The 20763-nt window shown below is 47.6% G+C and overlaps 1 protein-coding gene across 4 annotated transcripts in view; it reads right to left on the bottom strand.

Moving 5' to 3' along the window:
- Window positions 1–920: 920 nt before the first annotated feature.
- The window catches only part of INKA1 (inka box actin regulator 1), a 45000-nt gene continuing 25157 nt past the window's right edge, over window positions 921–20763 (bottom strand). Inside the window, exons 1-2 of one of the 4 annotated variants that reach the window (XM_069206840.1) lie at window positions 14293–14581; window positions 921–2314 (exon numbers count right to left, since the gene is read on the bottom strand). In XM_069206840.1, coding sequence (XP_069062941.1) covers window positions 1346–2314; window positions 14293–14343 — 1020 coding nt within the window. In that variant the 5' untranslated portion in view covers window positions 14344–14581 and the 3' untranslated portion in view covers window positions 921–1345. Of the gene's footprint in view, window positions 2315–5903; window positions 5985–11742; window positions 11968–14292; window positions 14582–20763 lie in introns of those variants that run through there. The other 3 variants (XM_069206842.1, XM_069206843.1, XM_069206841.1) reach the window with 3 other exon arrangements.

The raw sequence follows: 20763 nt of genomic DNA, 5'->3' as shown, positions 1-20763 counted from the left end.
AATAGGTCCTGGTCTACTGCAGTCATACACTATCTATGATGGACCACTGGTGTCCTCCTGTCCTGAACTATCTATAGTGGACGACAGGTCTTCTCCAGGTCTGTGCTATCACAGACCACTGGCCTCCTCTAGCCTTGTACTGCCCATAAAGGGCCTCCTATCGACCCTAGTCCTTCTTTATCTTTAATGAGCCACTGGTCTCTTCTGGTGCTGCACTATCGATAATGAACCTTTTGCCTCCTCTGGTCTTGCACTATCCCTAACAGGCCACTTGTCACCCCCAGCCATACATTATCTATAAAGGACCACTGGTCCTGTACTATCGATAATGGGCCACTGGCCATCTCTCATGCCTTATTATCTACACTGGACCACTGGTCCTCTGTGGCGTTGCCCTATCTCTAATGGGCGGCTAATCTCCTCTGGTCCTTCACTGTTTATAACGGCACACTAGTCCTGCTCTAGCTATGATGGACCCGGCCGCCTGTCTTCTCCAGCTCTGCACTACCCACATTGGGCCACTGGTCTCCGCTGGTGCTGCAGTGTCTGTAATGGGCATTGGGTTCCCCTGGCCTTGCACTAGGTTTAAAAGGTGACTTGTGTGCTCTAGGCCCTGTACCACCTGTAACGGGCCAGGAGTGTCAAAGAAACTGGGGGCAGTACATAGGCTCGGCCAAAGAAATAAAGACGAAATAAAAACAGAAGCAAACAAAATAAATAAAAAGTAATTGCTGAATAAGGGTAATTTCAACTCAAATTTAACCTAGCATTAACCCTTCAACTGACTTGTAAAGCACGCAACAGGCTCTCTGGGTTCTGTGAAGCAAAGCAGAAAGGATTGCACATCAAGAGCGCCAAAAACACAGCTTGGCCACACTCCCGTCTCTGAAGAGCCAATAGAAAGAGATTTTTCACTTCAATACTGAAAAAAACATTTATTTTTAACTTACAAAACGATAAAAAATATATATATTTATATATATATATAGGCAGCAAATATACAGGCAAAGCCTTCAAAGGAAGTCCTCTTTAGTTTGGCAGTGTATGTACGGATGAACACTATAATGTGTCAAAGTTAAATTCGCATGGTTGATGCCTTTACCCTGGTGGCAGTAACAGAAAGTGCATCCCATTTCACTGACATCTCGAGGCAACTCCTCTTTCCTCCTTCATGACGGATCTCCCATTTCACAGATGGCATCGACGTTATTCCTTCCAAGATGCCGGAACTGTCCAGGTTCCATCCACCTCCCACCGATAACACAGTGAGAAGAGGCAGTCATGCCTGATGCACTCGAGTGAAATTGAGACCAGTTCAATGGTTCTGTGGACACTCCCTATACTTTTATAGGTAGCCCACAATGTCATTGCAGATGATTGGTTGACGACTCCTGCTGTTCATCATGACAGCAAACCTGTTAAAGTCCGTAGACAGTTCTGTGATGTTGGAGTGTGATTGGTGGAAATATGGGGACTTGGGCTTGTAATTGAAGTTAACTGGGCAAGAGAACCTCTTGGACGCAACCTGATCCCGTCCAACGTCCCTGGGCTCCCGCCGTTTGACCTCAGCATTCTTGCTGCGGTCTGTGCGGGCCATGTTGGCCAACTTCCGCCTGACGTTCCCAGAAACGCTGAGGAGAAAATCGTGGGGTTTGCCTAGCCAACGACTCTGCTCCTGCGGCTTTAGCCGACCACTGTCCTCGCACATTTCTGGCAAGTCCATCCAGTTCTGCACCAGATCAGCAAAGCAGTTGTCCCCCAGGACCAGGGGTTGGCGGTTACGACTCTGGGACAAGAGAGCAACAGTCCAGTCCTCTGCCTCAGTGGTATCCAAGAACCGCCACTGTTCAAGGCAAACGTCAGAGGTAGACTTAGGTCGAACCTTTCTGTCAGGGTTCTGAGAGTGGCGGCTGCGCAGGAACCCCCCTGAAGACAGTTTGTGTGCTTTTTGGTTAGCCAGGGGGTACCTGCGCAGTACTGGGACAGAATCCTCTTCCCTCAGGATGCTGCTAGACACTTCAGAGTAGCCGGAATCACACTCCAGGCTCCGCTCGCTGCTGGGAGAGGTCATTGTGGACTGGCTGGTCTCCTCTTCTTCATCCACGGCCATCTCCAAGCAACAGGCCGAGTCGGCTTCGGACACGTCAGACACCCGGTTGTGGGTCCGCTGCTCCCGTGAGAGTGCCTGGGCACACAACTCCTCCTGAGGATCCAGATGCGTGTGACGTCCCTGCACCCGCTTCAGGTCATGGAGGGTCCTCATCATGCACTGCATTTGGTCTCTCAGTGTGTCTCCTGACTCCTTCATACACAGCTGTGAAGTGAAACAGAGGAAGATCATGTAAGCACATAGTGGAATCACTGTGTGTTAATAAGTATAATAGGCATTGCCTCAAAGCAGTACAACAGGCAGTCCTTCACATGGATATCGCACGCAAAGCATGTAAAACACTACAGTTCAAGTCTCTGTAAAGCTTGGGCATAAGAAATACAACAAGTAGGCGAATGCTGGCAACCATGAGCACCCATTTCAAAATGGCAAAGGAAAAAAAGACTGGCCCACCAAGAGCAAGGTGGCATAAGTTATGGAGGGTGTTGCATGCAAAACATGCCATACCTGGCAAGTTACAGCGGTGTTGCACCTTCAAGCCAGACCATGAACTCGTTTTATCTTTTAACTATGTTTTTTTCTTATATAAATTGCAAACTGTGTCTAGCTGCCACCCTAAATGATGTCTGTGAAATATAATATATTATAGGCAATAAATGTGGATTATCTGCAAGAGATGATGTGTGTGACACCTACCAGGATGTTAGGATCTTATTGGACAATATATGGAATAGTGTAGTGAGAACCAATGGGGAACTCACAGGGACTGCCTCTGTGTGGCATAGGTAAGGATGCTGTAGATGATGTCTGGAAGAGAAACTGTAAAGGGACGGTGGTACAGCGTGACAGGGCCTTCTAGTACCAGATGTTAGCTACACAAAAGCTGTTGGCATAACAGATGCAGGTAGACTGTCATTAAGGAATTCTACAGTGTGTCTCTCTAATAATTCACAACTTAATTGGTGGATGTGAGAATACTGTAGATGGGTTTTTGTGAGGACGCTGGAGGGCGTAAAGTGACACCCATGATGTTACCTGCAAATCCTCCTGCCAGCAGGGACAGAATGGGGTTGTGTCAGTGCAGGTTTTGTACGTGTGACCCCAGGGCTGCAAACAACGCTTTGAAGGTTGGTGTGGCGCTTGCAGCTTTGAACCGCAAAGCGTAAACTGTTCCTTGTCGGCCAGGAATTTCTGTAGTAAACACTGGCAAAGGGGACGAATTAGAGGCACATTCTCAGCTTCCCTCCGGTGCCAGAAATACAATCGGTGACGTTTTACAGTCAGTGTTTGTGGTACAAATATAAGGAAATTGTTCATTTGAAAGCGCATTTGGGTTAGTTGATGTGCGTGAGTGTTTTCAGAGTCACGTTTTAAATGGGTTTTGCCAATGCTAGTACAGATTTTTTCCTATTTCAGCTAAAATGCAGGTGGTAAAAAAAAGCAGATTTTCCAAAGGTGTTGGTTTCCAAAGACGAGCTGTCACGGTGTTTGTGGAGAGAGACTTACTTTTAAAATATGTTGCTTTTAACAGCTCCCAAGTTCCATTATTCATATGTAGAGAAGTGACATATGTAGGTTTGCGATTTACAGCAGACACTTTAATCTGCGAAGTGCTGCGTCTCAAACAAAGAGCGAATGTTCACTTTGGTGGAACCTTTCATGTGGCACAACAAAAATGAATGTTAGCAGAAATGTTGTACTTAAGCGCATAGGGCTCTCATCAGAAACAAAAGACCCAGCAAAATGAAAGCCCTCAAGAAGGTGCAAAGACAATGCCGAGGGGATTCCTGGGCCTGGAAAAGGCCAATGCACAGCCGTGCGCTGGCACTGGACTGCTCATGTAACTGCACAGTGCCCAGCGGCTGGCCAGCTGGAGCTCTTCCTTGTGTAGGAGGGCAGCAAACAAGGCCTGGCAACTGCATGGGTTACGCACGGCTTCTGCTACTGTGTGAGGTTGATTACTGGCCATTCATGTGTGAAGCCCCTGCCATGAAGAAGATTGGCCACATGTGCAGGTTAGTGCATGTCTTTAAGTTGGATATACCGACCTATCACTGGTATGGTGTGGGTACCTGCCCCTGCCAAGCAGTAAGCCTTGGTTGTACCTATCACTGGTGCGGTGTGGTTTTGTGCCCTGCCAGGCAGTAAGCACTGCACCGGTGCCTTTCGACGCACAGCCCAGTCAGGTGGGGTAGGGTGAGGAGCACACGACTCATGAGCACTTGTTGCCCATCAGTGAAGATGAGTAGCCCGAGGCAACAGATATTTTTGGAGCAGGAGCCTGCCACGTGCTCCGAGGCCCTGCCCAACGCCCGGGCATGCGGCTGCACGTTCGCATGCCCAGCAGCAAAGAGAGTAACCCAGAAACCAGAGGAGGAAGCCAATGGGTGACTCATAAAGAGAGAGGCGGTGGGTGTGCTTCCTGCTGCTGTCACTGCAGGCCACAGGTCTTCACTATACTTTTGAAAACAGAAGTACAGTCCACGGAACACACCGCCACTGTTCACTACACGCACTAAACTCCAACAGATATCACTGCCGTGCACTCGTGCAGAGAAATTCCCAGGACACATAACAATGTGCAACTTCCAACTCCAGTATCCTAAGGACCACATCACGATGTGCACAGCATGCACGGAAATCCCAACCAAGTGGGCCACGATTTACTTTTCACACAACACAGTGGAGCATCCAAAATAGTTGCGCCGCGTAGTGCAAGGCAGAAAAAGCAGTGCAGAGCTGTATCGTTTTCTACTGGTGTGCCTTACACTGGCAGGGAAAGAAGCCTGCTGCACAAAGAGCGACTGCTCCCCTTGCTCGGCTGCAGGGGTGAGTGGGCGCAGTCCAGCCTAGAATTGGCACTAGAGCAGAGGTCTTCAAACTGGGGGGCGGGCCCCCGTAGGGGGGCCTCAAGTGATCCCAGGGGGGGCGCCAGACACAGTACTTAACTGCAATGTTTAAATAGGTTTAGACATATTTAAACATTGCGATTTTTATAAAACAATTGTGAAAAATTCTAAGGGGGGCCCAATGATTTTTATTTTTCAACAGGGGGGGCGCGGCATTAAAAAGTCTGGAGACCTCTGCACTAGAGGCATACCCTTCCGGTACACATTCTGCCTGAACAAACTCAGAAGTTTCCTACACTCTGGATATGTGCTGTGGGACCCAATGTGCCTTTTTTTTATGAACATATATTCCCTACTTTATACCAGTTTAAAGTACAAATTAGCTTTTGCCACAAAACCCAGTCTGGATACTTTAGTAGAATGGGCTTTGCATCAAAACCTATGGATGTCCGCGCCTCAACAATGCCCTCTTGACGCAGAGGGTGCAAAGCAGTTTTATGATCTGAAAACTGCACCTTTCCAACGCAAAACATCTTTGCGCCTCAGTAAAACCGTGTAGTAGTCCGAATGCGCTACATGTAATAGAAGGGCCCCGCACGGAGCACCGGAATGCCAGGCGTGGGGGCGCGTGCACATAGGGCCCCGACACCCGCCTCCCTTCCGGGGGGCGGGTGGTGCAATGTTATTTTTCCGGAAGTGGTCGAGAATGTGACCCCTGCATAAAGCCGTAATTACCCACCATTATGCATGCTTGGCTGTGCTCCCGTGCTTTGTATGGCCACGTTCCTCGTGTTTATCCACACCAGTATTTCTTTCCACTAGTCCCTCTAACTGACTGCTCATCTTTCACTATGCCTCCTGATATTTGATGTCCGCCTTCTCGCTTTCCCGCCTAAAATTATTTTCCTCCTCTCTTCAACTTTTGTATTTCTTTTCATACGTACTTTTCTCGCCGTCCTCACAACTCTCGCCTCCGCAGCTGCCTCTTGTCATCGCAGAGCGAACTCCTTTTCTATCACCTGCCTGCTGCCTCTGAACCTGCACCGCTCCGCCCTCCTCCTCCCCTTTTCCAGCCTCTTCTCCCCACCTGCCTGGCTCCGTTCGGCTCCTCACCTGCCTGGCTCCGCTTTTGTTGTCGTCACCTGCCGCGCACCCCACTCCCTTCTCACTCTTCTCACCTGGCCCCTCCTGGCAAGTTCCAATCGACCTGCTTTTTGTGAACTAGAAGTGTTTCCGCCCAGTGCCAGGCTTAAGCCCCTCACCACACCTATGCAACCCCTCCAATACCTTTTTTTCTTGCACCCTCGGCATGGGCCAAGAAGTGATGCCGGATGTTTAATGAGGTGCAATTCAAGGGCAGTGGGCACTGGTAGTCTGAGGCGGGATTGGAGGGACGAGAGAGTCCCAGATGGGCTGAGTTTACTGTTTAGATTCCCATGTGCTCACCACAGACTCCCTGACCTCTCAACCACTCTTGACCTCAGCCAAGGAAGGAAGTCAATGACTCACAAGGGAAACGACCCACCGGAATGGCGGCATAAATACATGCCTGGGTCCTCTGGGGGGCACTTGACTGAGTGTTGTTTTGGCGTAAGCCTTCCCTAGGTCGAAGACCACTGGACCCGTGTGTAACATAACGTCTACGGGCACCGACCTTGTAAGTGCCGAATGAACTTAGACTATTCTTTCTGGGAGCATATTTAAGTTGGCTTTGCCACTGTGCACCAAAGAAGAGATAGATCCATGGGAAAGTGAACCACCTAGGGAAGTGAATCAACAAAGGACCGATGAGTGGTGACCCTTAGAGATTGATGACTCACTGAGAAATAGGACCTTTAAGTGAAATGACCCACGGAGGAAGTGACCCACAAATGGATTGGTTAACGAGGGAAGTGACCCTTTGGGGGAAGTGACTCAGAGGAAGTGACCTTCCAGGGGAAGACAGCCTTAGTTCAAGTGACTACTACCGCGTTTTTAACACACATGAAGGTACTAAACTGAGAAGCGACCTAAAAGGGTAGGAAATGCAGCCTGCCCAGGAAAACGGGCCACAAAGAAAAGGTATAGTTCTGTTGTCTCACAACTGAATCTGAAACAGCTGAAATTCAACAGCCGTCTTTGCTCTGTCAGTCTTTCCTGGGAACTGTGTGATCAGTTCTGCTGTCTACTATGGCATGGCTGATCCTGTATTGTATTTATAGCCAGTGCTTTAAATGGGCCGGTACTGTCCGGTACTGAGTACCGGCACTTTTTTATTTTGAGAGGGAGAGTACCGGCACATCTCAAGAAAAACGTAATACTTTTAATTGGAGAGTACCGGCACTTCTCAGAAACCAGCAGGTACTCTGATAGAGAGTACCTGCACTTCTATTTTTCCATTTAAAGCACTGTTTATAGCCCTTTTCATATTCTTTTTCGTTTGCTATGTTCCAATTTCACTCTCTTCTTGACAATTATCCTTCTCGTACACCGCCTTCTGCTCTTAGCCTCCCATTTGATTTTTTTTCACAAAATCTGCACGTCACTCTCAAAAAAGCTCCTAAAATGTCAGCTAGAATGTTTCCCTCTCTTATAACATTAGGTCACTGGTGTTGAAAGATGCGGCGGAACAACTGCATTCTAGCCAGACAAAACCGGTATTAGAGCCCTTCTCGGCACTCCATCACATACGTTTTAGCGCTTCCCTTCCATGGTGGCAAGACTGGGGTGGGGGTGACATCATAGGGAAACTGTGCAGATGCCAGCCTAGGGGCACGGAGGGCATCAGTGAAGCTCGACCAGGGGGCGCTTCAGGAATATTTAAAGTGCTACATTTGTTTTAGGAGAACCTTTTTTAAAAAAGAGAGAGGAAGAGAACAGGAGGAGTAGAGACGAGTTGGGGAGTTAAGGTGTGTGTGTGTGTGGGGGGTGTATTTTATGGCTGTTATTTTTGGTATAAGGTGTAACACTACCGGCTCGTGATTTCAAAACCCTATCTAGCCGTACCTAAAGGCGGTTAGTCCACCAGCATTACATGCAGGTGAAATCAAAATGAAAGTAACAACATTTGTTACGCCATAAACGACTGTCTCCCATGAGAGGGTGTGTGGGCGAATGTTTCCACCCATCCCTGCCCTACCCCATACTACTAACCTTGATTTACGCCCAGGAAATTTGCCCGCTCCTGGCACAGTGGTCACATCATACTGCCTAAGGGCCAAGGGCCCTGCCCATCCTGCTACCTGAGTGAGTGTTTGCCCTTCGGCTTTACGACATCAATGCAGCACCAGGAGCGTATGAGCCAATCAGGTACAGGTTTTTCACCAGTTGTTGTTTTCCTGCTCGTAGTGCCTTCGGTATCACTCTGCCTGGGGGCCCAGCAGCAGCAGATCTGGCACCGGTGTCGCTGTGTCATGGCTGCTGCATCACCGGCTTGACTCTGCCGGAAATAGAGTCATGTAGGCATCGTTCCAGCTTGTATGGAGCCCACAGGGCACCCGGCCTACTTCCACACACGGTGAAACAGGGAACACTCTGGGCATCATAGGTCTAGGAATATTTCAGCGTGACAGGAAACATCACGACATTCTCAACTACCTTTCACCCTAATTTATTCACTAATCCCCTCTTTCATAATCCTATTGCCGCCCTCAAATAACCACTCTGCCAGCCCCCAAACATGGCCACAGTAAGTACCTCGAACCATTGCCAACTCGAGGCTCCACTCCAGCAAAACTCCCCCTATGGCACAGAGAGTCGACCATTCCTTCACCTGGTGTCAGATTCCGGTGGGCGCATTAATCAGCCTAACGAGCAGGGATATCCCAGGTCCTGCCCCACTGAGTCCCCTAGCCTTCCCACCAAATGAATCCAATAGTCCCTCAGTACTAGTCCAAGGGCTACCCCCATCCCTTCCACCAGGGGACTTCAATAGTCACTCTTCGAGGGGCATGGCCCAGAGCGCACAAAATACCCCTCAGCTTTTCACAGACTCCCAAACCCTCTACCATTTGATTACACAGAACGCTCAGCAGTTGAGCAACCTTTCCAGACCCCTAGCAAAGAACCTAAATGTGACCCTTGTTTCGGTCATGACCTTGGCAGCCTGCATGCCCAACCTTATCTTTCTGCAGTTATTATCCCACTGGAAGTTTTAACTTATCTGAAAAACTATGTACGATCCTGCGTGCTTCTAACAAGGTTCCAGTTATTCCTGCTGAAAAGCAGAAAAAACAGAACTTCCTGTGCAATTAAATTACAAATATAACTATTTTAAAGTGTCCAGGCGTGTCTAGACGTTTCTAATGGCTTGGGCAGTAAACACTACTTCTTTAAGTACATTAAGTGTTCTCCATATGGAAATTGTAAATTCTGAAACTTCCCGTTCCAAGCCAGTGTATTCTTACATTGTAAATACCTTCTGTGGGGGAACACGTTAAGACTGTGTGCACACCATCTTAGAATGTCCTCTTAGCTGGAATCCCATCCACACCTGGACATTCTGAGATTATGTACAGATTCTTCTGGAGAATATTTCAATGGGGGTTGGAGGGGGCAGGACTGGGGAAGATGATATCTGCTGGAATAATGTTCCTGGTACAGGAATTGTGTCTACGGAGTGAACGCACAGATACAATTTTCTTTGTATTTTCCTGGGCACATACATTTCCCAGAAGCTGCACTAAATCCATTTTTCACGTGTTGCGTGTTATTGGCAGTGAGAATGATGGGCATTCATTCTTGGATGGAAGGTATCCCATGTGCCAGTCTGTGCCACATGCAGTCAAGGTTGCATGTGATGGCATGGTCTCTGGCTTGAGGAAGAAGTGCCTTCAGAGAAGACATGTTGCCTGCTGCCAGCACCGATGGAGTAACTCCATCTAACAGGACATGCCCCTAATGTCACAAGTTACAAATACCATTAAGAGACTCCTATAGGAAGGGATCAGGATCTTCCCCTTCAGCCGATTACTCATGTACACCAGCATCTTCCTACGACAGGATCCATGGAAGGAGATGCCTTACTATACCAACAATGAATAGGAGTTTGAGTCTGAGTGAGAAGTCCCAGGTAAGCAGTCAGAAGGGTTTAGTATAGAGATCACGTCTTTGCTTCAGAACCTCTACCACAGCACACAGGTCAATATGAACTACTGAATAATTTCCCTCAACCACTTTTGCTTGCCTATCTGCTGGAGGCAGAAATTAAGCATAACAAAACAGAAGTGCTGGGTAGTTCCAATTTAGGTGAAGAACATTCCAAGTGAAAAATAGCAATCCATCAGCACCATTCTCTTCTCCACGCTCAAATATCCGAATTCTGGCGAAGACCTTAACCTTTGGGTTAGGAAAATACTATCAAATACCAATGGGACACCAATGTCTAGGTAAGCATTACTGCTTTTGGATTAGTCGAATACCGTTCGAGCCTATCAGACATAGCTTCGAAGCTACTCTTGACACTCGTTTCGCTTGCAGAGTTGAGCGTCCAGGCCTGAGCACGGATGGGTGTTAACGTATGCACACCGGCAATCTGGTAGTGTTTGTAGCTTGTCAGATACAACTTCACAGCTGTATCTATGTAGTTGAAAGGGGCTATACATGGATGTGCTTACGCGTATTCAGACAGACATACACAATCACACTTCTGAACATTTACACACATCCAACCATAGTGAGTGCACATCTTTAATCACGCACAGCCACACAGCTACGTGCAACTATATTTACAACCAGAGGTATACAATTTAATATACCTACGCATTTCCACACACGGATGCAAAACTGCACGTGGGTATGCAGTTACTAAACACAAGAGTGAAGCACAGTCAAACAACTAAAGCCTTATACTGCTGCAGTTACACACAAACAGCCAGATGTGCGGTGACATACAGCCTCGGAAATGTGCACCACTCATAAGAAGGTGTATATTATCTTAGAGCAAGACAATACATAACTTGCTTTGGCACAACAGACGCATACATTTGGGCACTGTGCTCACATACATGTAGTTAAACACAAAGCCACTTACCCCCAAATTGCTACCTCTAGTCAAACGTACGCGCACTTTAATTCAAATAAAAACAAGACTGGGTGCACCCAATCAGCTAAGCACATAGGCTTGGTACAGGCACGTAAACAAAGACGTCGCACACACACCCACACGCTCAAAACGGATGCATATTTAAAACTCTGCAATTACAAGCACACGCTTATACACAAAAGCACCCATCAGTGTCACATACAAACACAACACAGTCATAAACACAAACACTGCCAGACACACGTACAAATACATAATGAATGCTGCAATTACGAACGCACACTGAATACACTCAGACCTTAACAAAAACATGCACACAATACCCAAACACCAACGCGGGCAGCAGCCACAAGCAGACATGCCCAGGTACATTCAGAATCAATGCTACCATCACAAACACCGAAACACAAAGAATGCTGCGGTCACAAACATGAGCACACATACTCAACGGCAGAACACACAGCAGAACACAAAAGCCTGCAGTCAAACACGCGCTCAAACACTAACAACACGCACGTGTTACTGTCACGGACAAACACACGCAAACACTATCAAGTACACACATAAAGCGAGTCACAAACATCTGCCTACGCTCAAAGACTAGTACACAAAAAAAGTAAACAGGGCGCTTCAGCTCCAATCAGACGCTGAAACGTAAGCGAATAAGGAAATACTCGCCCTTACTCACAAAGTGACAAACACAAAACCCGCAGCTAGACATACTGGGCCCGGTGCCACCTCACCAGCACCCCTGGTCGCACCTGCCCTTCTCTGGGAGCTTCCAGGAGACGCGCTGGGCTGGATGAGGAAACAGTGGGTGCTTGTCCCAGCAAGTCGAGTTTCTTTCTGTGTTCAAAAATTACCACCTTCCTCTCTCTGCCTCCCACTCACTTCTGCGCTTCGGTGTCTCCCGCGTCTCACACCCTTGTTCATCTCTTCCACCCTCTCCTCAGCTGCCCTCTTCGCTTCCCCTCCCCTGGAGGTCTCCCTTTCCATCACCCTTCCCGCCTCTTGAAACACACGCATCGCTGCCTCAATTGCACCCTATTTTATGTTCATCCCTGTCACTCTCTCTGCTGTCACTCTTTCCACTCCCTATTCTACCTCCCTCTTCTTTGTGAATCTCGATCCCTGTCACTTCCCTCTCATTGTCACTCTTTCCACTCCCCTTTCTCCCTCCCCCTCTATTTGAATCACTCATCTCCATCATTGTCACCCTCCTCTCACTGTCACTCTTTCCACTCTCCTTTTTATCACTCCATCCCCTTGGTAAATCTCTCATCTCCATCCATGTCACTCTACTCTCATTGCCGCTGTTTCCACTCCCGTTACTCCCTCCTCTCTGTAAATCTCTTAACTCCAACCCTGTAACTCTCTTCTCGGTCACTCCTTCCTCTCTCCTTTGTCCCTCCCTCCTCCTGTGAACTTCTCGCTCTGATCTCCATCCCCGTTACTCCCATCGCCACTCGTTGCACTCCCCTTTCCTTTGCTCCCGCCCTTTCCACTTACAATGATTCCTCTTCTCCCTGCCTTCTATAACATCTCACTCCCTATCACATTTTCATTTTGTTTCTCTATCTACGTTTCTCAGTCCCCGAGTTTTTCACTGACATTTTTTCCTTCTTTGCCTCTGCTGCCCTATTCCTTTATTCCTTGGTTCTGCCTCTCGCTTTTAATGTCTCAGTCCACTTCTTTGTATCGTCCTCATCCCAGTTTCATTTCGCTTAACTCCGATTTCTCAAAGGTCATCTATATCTAGTCTTGGCTTTATAGCGAACAGGGCGGTTCATTCAAAAACTTCCAAGCCCACACTTCTGTCAAAAATCTAAATGACAAATCTCCGTACCCCGACGAAAATAACACTTAAGGAGAAAACTGCTTTTTTTCGGTGCATTTCCTGTTGTTTTTAATGTGGGTTCCAGAAAATTATGCAATTGTATATTTTTTTTCTAAACTAAATTGATAAATTCAATTTTCACAAGTTGAGTTAGTGCCACGATCATTGCTTGAGTGTTTCCGTGCACGCACTGCACGACGGGAAGCTTGACGCCCCAGATTTTTGGAAACGACTTGACATGTTGCACAGTCTCGTATTAATGACACACGTTTCCCGTGGTGCCCAGTGCTCCCAGGACATTGTGGACTTCACCCGACAGTTCTGTGTTTTTTTTAGCCAACAGCACTGTGCTGTGCTTTCTGAGACTTAAACGTTTGGCTGCCTAACAAGTGCTGACTTAATTCTCAGCATCACCATTGACTAGATAGGATACCTACTCCTGCAGTCACAATTTCTCATCACTGGTTGGCTGCGTTCAGCACTGAAACACGTGTGACCATGGAAGCTGGGCTCTTCCAACATATGTTTTTGTCACTGTAGTGCTAAATAAACACCGGGAGATCGCGCACTAAGATTCCCAGAAAGTCTCTACTATAGACACGAAAGACAATAAGTTGCACCAGGCACAACCCTCTCTCTCTAAGAATAACATTTAAGATGCAGGCGTGTCCAGCGCTAGTCCATGAGTGAAATTCTGGAAGCATGTTCTGGTTCTCTAAGCTGTACAACAATCCTTGTGGGACAGTGTTGGACACAAAACCTGACAGTTGTTTGGGAAAATGGAAAAAAAATCGGAATCATGGAGGGAACTAAAATGAAAACGAGAAAAAAACATATCAATAGCGCTAAGAAAGCAGGGGTACAACTGGGGATCATATAGGTTCCGTGCTATAACGGGGCAGGAAGTGTGTCGACGTGGCTCCACGGCACCCCTAGTTCATTTTGGTTGTAAGGCTCACAGCACCCCTTGGTAAATAGCACTTGCTGTCCATGCGGGCCAAGTTGGCAGCACGCTGCCTTTCTATGCCATGCCGCTGCCACCCCACTCTTAAATTTCCTGTAAAAGTTACTCCGCGCTGCCCTTATCTTGTTGGCTGCTGTTCAGCCTCTGTAGCCACAAGGCTGTCATTCTGACACGAAACAAACCTCACTAAATAAATGAATGAATAAATAAACAACAGCTGGTAAGTCATCTGCTGCAAAGATCTGTGTACAACTTGCAGTTCACAGGCTTAAACCCCTGAGCTGCGACTCCGCCTTCCATACTTCTGCGGCCAAGACGATGTGCCAGGCATAAGAATAGTCATATTTGGAGAGGTTTGTAAAGCACACCGACAGCCTGCACTCCGCCTTATGCGCCATATAAAAACAAGCATTATTTGAAACATAAAAAAGTAGCTTTCCCACTCCTCTCTCCCACACACACACAGGAATAATTAACGCGAAAGGTAAAATAACCTGGACGCCAGCTTACCACTTCAGCGCGAAGGTGGGAGATGAAGCTGCCAAGCCTGGTGTGGTGCATGCCAAGGAGGTGGGGTTCAGACAAGAAGGGTCCGGCCGGCGCACCCCTTCACAGATGTCCTTGTATTGGTCATAAATGTGAAGCGGGTGGGGGCGCAATACTCTGCGGACTGTGGATCAACTGAGCGCCTCTGCAGTCTCCGGGGTCTCGGCTGCTGTCACGCTCCTCTGGGCCGCTCGGCTGCACACAGATGCACAGCCCGGGAGGAAGCACACTTCTGGCGCACTCCACTGTCCCGGCTCACATTTTGGGGCATGCTCAGGCACGCCCCCAGCTCTAGGAGCTGGCCAATCAGAAGCCGCCGGGTCCTCCCCGTACAGGGGAGCGCCGTGTCTCCCCCGCACCGCCGAGGAAGGCAGGGTGGCTGGTAATTTGAGCCCAGCAGTCTGGAGGTAATTAAATTTAGGCTTCAGATGGAGTAAGAAAGGGAAAATAAAGTGAAATATTTCTCACCAGAGCCAAAAGGGACAACAGAAGATGACTTTGGTCTGAACAGACCGGGCTTTGTGGTGTGAGGCCGAGGGGAGCGCGGGCGCCTTTGTGCGTGCGGAGTACACACACAGAGGGCGCGCAGGGGGCCTGTAAAGCAGCCCCGCTACCAGGGGCAGGTCACGACATGTCACTGAACTAGACTGCGGGCGGCACTAATACAGCAGACTGTAGTGGCACTGGACGTATGACATGACCGTTCCTCTTAACAGCGAGACGTAAAACTGAGGAGACAGCTTCACAACAAACTGTGACAATATCTCCACAACTCATACATACCAAACGACGGAACTCCCTATTTTTTAAAACCATGCGATTCTGAATTATGGATTTGCCGCATTTGCCACATAATTCATCATCTCCTGCATAATCTGCAGATTTTAACCAAGAAGATTTTGTTTCTAGCTCAGATAGTTCGAAAGTTACTTAGAACGCAGGAACATGTGTTGCCATACAGCGAAACTTCTTTTACGAAAGTTGACTGATCACTTTTCTCTAGCTAATGACTAATATTTGGGTGTCAAACCAGTACTAATGAGAGGCGATCTAAGCCCAGACAGTTTTAGCAAGTGTAAAAATTAGAAAACAATAACGCTACATAATTTGGCATGTCTTGCTGCACAGTTTGATCAAACCTGCCGCATAATCTGGCCCTCCACATCCACATAATTCCAGTGGCCCTCAGCATATCTCACAATACCAAGGCTATAGCATGCCTCCATCACCGGAGAAAGCAAACCTCCGGTGCTGAGCAAGAACACTCCTCAAAGAACTTGAGAGGCAGTATAGCTAGAACACTAGAGTCACACCTTCCAGTAGTAAAAGATCATTTTAACTCCATTATTGAGAGACAGAAGAACTTCCTACAATGGAGAGAACAGGCATATCTCCATCATCACGTAGACAGCATACCTCAAAAACTGGAGGGAGAACATACCTCTGAAATTAGTGAAAGCATACTTCCCAATAGTGAAAAGACAGAGGAGGTGCAAAACTGCAGGGCATCATATACTCTGTAGTAGACACATGTCTTCCAACACTGGAAAGGCAGAATCAGCCAACATTGAAATGTGGGTACTCCTATAAAGTAGGGTGACCCGATTTTCAGAACCAAAAACCGGTCAACAGAGACAAAGGACTAAATGGTGGCAGTGACCAGAAATGCTAAGGGACTACACTAAAGCACCCACCACCAAGGAAGATGTGCCACACTGCTATATCAAATCCATTAAGCTAACTCTAACAAAAAACAAAAAGACTAGCATTTCATATGTTGTGCATTTTGTTTCATTTTAAAAACAAGCATTGGTAAAGCCTATATGTCTGTAATTGACTGGTGCCTTTTGGCTGCACCAATGTTTGTTTTATTTAGTCTTTTTAGGGGCGAGCACAAAGCACTCCGTCTCGTGTTGTAATCGCTCTTTGGGCTTCAAACCACACCCATGTCACGTCAGTCTCTTTCATTGGTTCGTGGGCCTGCCTTTTAAAATCTGCTTGCTTTTATTAGTGAAAGGCATGCATAAGTCCTGCCTTTTCTGACGTTTAGCCCTCCTCGAGCACAGCGACCAAGTACTGAAAACATACGAAGCTCCACGCTTTCCGTCCGATTTCTGGACTACTTTTTTTCTTTATTTCGCAGCGTGTTCTCGCTGGGCAGAAGTCGAGCGCACTGCATGACATTGACCCTGTTACATAGTCAATTGCACTTTTGCCGGTTACGTAGATAGTTGCACTTTTGCCGGTTACATGGATAATTGCACTTTTGCCGATAGGTTCCACTACGAGTGAACTTTTATTTGCCTTAGTGTGTCTGCTTTGCACCGATGGTGGCCGACAGCTCGCTTATATGAAACTTTTACTTTTCAGTTTATATGGCAAGAAAAGTCTAGTTAGTTATGTGAAACTTTTATTTTCATTTTCAATTTATGTGGCAAGACAAGTCCGGTTACAAGTTTACAATGCTAATTGCTCAAGCAAACACGAGACCCATTGCATTGCAAATGCTTGTTTTATTTTTCAAAAATCTTGTGGGGGAAGCTGTTGGGCCATCGTCAATCCAGAAATATGGCTAGCAACAACATATTTGTTAGGTCCCAAAAGGCACTAATTGTTATGGTATTCCATGGCACTGAAGGGAACTATTTTGTTTGCAAATGCACTCCTTTTGAAAGGACAGAAGGACTGTGAAGTTAGGAAATGGCTGAAGTGGGCTGATCCATTGTCCTAGGCTGTATGTTATCGTGGGAGAACAAAAAATGTGAATGACACAATAACAGACCAATGGATGAAGAAGGCTGGCTGAAAGTCTCTACCTATACCTATATTATACATATAACTTTAGTAAAAGAAAAAGATCTTGGCTAACACCAGACCTAAACATTGACTAACCAAGAAAAGAGCATAGATTTTGTTGTGTCGTTGTTGGCCCCCGCCAAAGGATGACACAGGAGACCACTAAGGGTGCAACTTCTTTATTTCTTTGTCTTCTGGTCGGCCCCACACGCAGGCCGATGGTAGGCACGTCTTGCCTTTTGTAAGGGTTGGGCAGAAGTGCCGCAGTTGAGCCCCAAACCCCGCCTCAGTCCCTAGTGACTAGATGCGGTGTCCAGTGACTACACGTACACCCGGTGTGCATGTGGGCGTAGAGCCCGTGCCAACATCTACCCCACTTTGTTGACAAAATCAGCCCAATCCACACAGTCCCCTGTGCTAGGCATGTTCTATGCTCTCCTTAGGCCACTATGCATGGAGATGCAGCACCAAGAGAGAGACAGACTGTCTTAGCAGTTATTCTTAGAGTCAGTCCTTGCAGTTCTTCAATCAGTCTTTTGAGCTTCCTGCTCACTCTTGGTGGACGGGAGCTCTCCTTTCCATGGCTGTTTCTTCTCCTGCATCTTTGGTCTGGAGGGGGCCCTTCTTGGTGGGCGAAGTCGCTTCCATTGGCGCTCCTGTGTCTTCGCTCAGAGATGTCTGTTCGTCATCTGGTTCACCTCTCTTTCTTACTCGTCTGATGTTCTGAACTCTCTGAAGTGAGAGCTGTTTCTAGTTGTGGAGTAGGATCCTGCTGCGACCATTAACCCTTTGATGTTGGTTATCCTGAGAGGTTGGCTCAAGAACAGGTTGTCAGATTTTCGTATTTGTCATTGGCGTACAAGGACCGTGCCTCCCAGTTTTAGGTCACATGGCATGGCGTCGTGCGTCCACTTGTCCCTTAATTTTCCTCTTGGCCTCTCGGTCAGGTGTGACAATGTCACTGTGATCCAATGGAGCCTTGGGTTCAAGTTGGGGCAGGGGGATCCTGCATTCCCTCCCTAGGGAAGTTCTGATTGGCACTTCCCTGTGGAACTATGTGGGGAGTTGCAATAATCCTGAAAAACATGGCACAGTGCTTGTCCCACAGAGATTTGCGCTAGCTTTGCCCATTGGACAACCTTCTTTATGATACTCATGAACCTTTCTACCAAGCCATTTGCCTGTGGCCACAGTAGTGTTATTTTCCTATGGTGTCTTTCCAGGTACGCCATGAACCTGCAAAACTCTTCTCCTGAGAACGGGGGTCCATTTTCTGTCTTCAGTGTCAGCAGTGAACCCCAAGCAGCAAAAATGTCATCCAGAATTGGTAATGTGGCAGTGACTGATGTCGATGACACCTGCCACACTATGGGAAAATGAGAATATTCCTCAATGACAACCAACAGAGCAGCAACCAGTGTCCAAAGGCCCATAGAAGTCTGCAGCCAGCGTTGTCCATGCGGCCTCAGGAAGGTCAGACATGTGTAGCTGTTCTGGCTTGGATGGCCTGTCCGTTATCTGACAGAGGTGGGAGTTTGTGACCATATCTTCTACCAGATGTTCAAGTCCCGAGATCCATACTTTCTCCCTCAGCAATATTTTGTTGCCACTATGCCTCTGTGAGACTCATGTGCCAGGCTGACCGACTACTTTCGCAGTGTCTTCAGAATGAATATCCTGGTGCCTCGTAGAAATATCCTCTGCTCTGTCTCAGATAGTTCCTCCTGTATCTGTTTGAATGCAAGTATTTCTTCACCCCTGACTCCTTCATCGACTCGGCTGCCGTTCGTCACATGCCTCCACCTCTGTTGTTGCATGAATGTTTTGACTTTTTGTAGTGTGACGTTGGTCATCGTCGCCTGCGCCAGTTCTTCTGTTATTGAGGTTGGTGTGTTTTGTTGCAGCACAAAAGTGATGTATTGCTCGGCCAAGGAAGATGCCCCTGTTGTCTGTGGTAAAGGATGTTGTGACATGTAGTCGGCAGGGTTGTGCTTCTTCCCTAGTTTGTGTACTATTTTTTAGTCGTAGTCCATTAGGGGCATTCCCTCCTTTCAGTGCACTGTGAAATTTTTGCATTGGGGTTGCTGTAGAATGTGACCAGTGCCGGGTGGTCTGTCACAATGGTGAACGGCTTCCTGTAAATGAACATGTGGTAGTGCTTGCATGTCCAGAGGTACTGCTAGACTTTCTTTATCTGGTTGAGGGTAAGCTTATTCTACTTCCAACGGGTTCCTGCTTGCATATGTGTCTTGGTGAGTCTCTTCCGGGCTTGTTTTGTGCGAGAATGGCTCCTAACCCCATGAGCTGGTGAATATGGTGAGCTTTGAGCATAGGGATGCATCAAAATATGTGAGGTGGTCCACGGTGGTGACGGCCCTACTACTGTCCTCGAACGCCTTGCCACTGTTCGAGGTCCAGCAAAATGGCTGCCCTTGTTTGGTCAGCTCACAAAGTGGGGTGCTCACCTTGGCAAAGTCTTTGCTGTAATGTGCACAGTAGCTTGCCAAACCCAGAAATTACCTCACTTCTGCTATATCCACTGGAGGCTGTGTTTTGCAGAGCGTTTCTACATTGCTGGGATCGGGCTGCATGCCTTTGTGGGAGAAGATGCATCCAAAAAATTGAGTTGTCTCTTTCCCAGCTCGCATTTGTCTTTATTCAGTGTCAGGCCGGCCGTTTCCAACTGCTTGCATACCTCCCACAGTGCTAAGTCATGTTCATCATCTGTGCAACCAAGTACTAGGATGTAATTGCTGTAGTTTAGACAGTTCTTTACAGGCCGAATCACTCTCCCTACCATCTCCTGAAATATTTCTTCTTCTGATGACACCCCAAAGCTTAACTGTTTGTAACAAATTAGCCCTAGGTGATTGGAAAATGTGGTGATGTGGCGGGACTGGGAGTCTAGTTCCAGTTGATGGTAGGCCTTGAATAGATCGTGCTTAGAGTATACAGAGGGCCCCAGTGAGGCAGCTGATCATGTCATTCAGGTGAGGGCCTGGGTGTCATTCTCTTTCAATGGCTGTGTTTAGTAGGCGCATGTCGACGCATGTTCTTCTTTGGCACAGCCACGATGGGGGGACACCCATGGGGTTGGTCCTCTCACAGGTTCGATGATGTTCTGTGCTAGCAGACTCTTTAGTTCTCTTCCACCTGCTGTTGTATGTGTAGAGGGACTCTGCAGTGACTTTGAGCCCCTGGCTTGATTGCTTCATTGATGAGAAGGGTGACTTCCATGTCCTTCAGCCTTCCAATCCCTTTGAGGATCACAGGGTGTTCTCGTAGGATGTTGTGATGCTCAGCCATGTGATAGATCATGGCTAGGAGGCCCATCACTTGCGCATTGACATTGCTGAGCAGACACGTCGCTGGAAAATCTACCTGTAGGACAAGTACATCTTCTCTCACGGATGTATCATTATACATGAACGTCTCAGTGAATTTCCCCATGTTTACTATGGGGCATTTCACACACCATGTAAAAATGTCAACAGTGGAAGGCACCAGTGGAGGCTTATGTTTAATTTTTTCATACTCCGACGTGCACACGATGTTGCATGTGGCTCCACTGTCAAGTACAAGGCGTGTTGTGTGACTCCCGACTTTCGGATCTACCATTGCTGTCTTCTTTATTTGCCG

This window comes from Pleurodeles waltl, chromosome 9 (genome assembly GCF_031143425.1).
Source record: "Pleurodeles waltl isolate 20211129_DDA chromosome 9, aPleWal1.hap1.20221129, whole genome shotgun sequence".
NCBI classification, from domain to species: Eukaryota; Metazoa; Chordata; class Amphibia; order Caudata; family Salamandridae; genus Pleurodeles; species Pleurodeles waltl.
The sequence above is the reverse complement of the archived record's forward strand: the minus strand, read 5'-3'. Positions and strand labels throughout refer to the sequence as shown.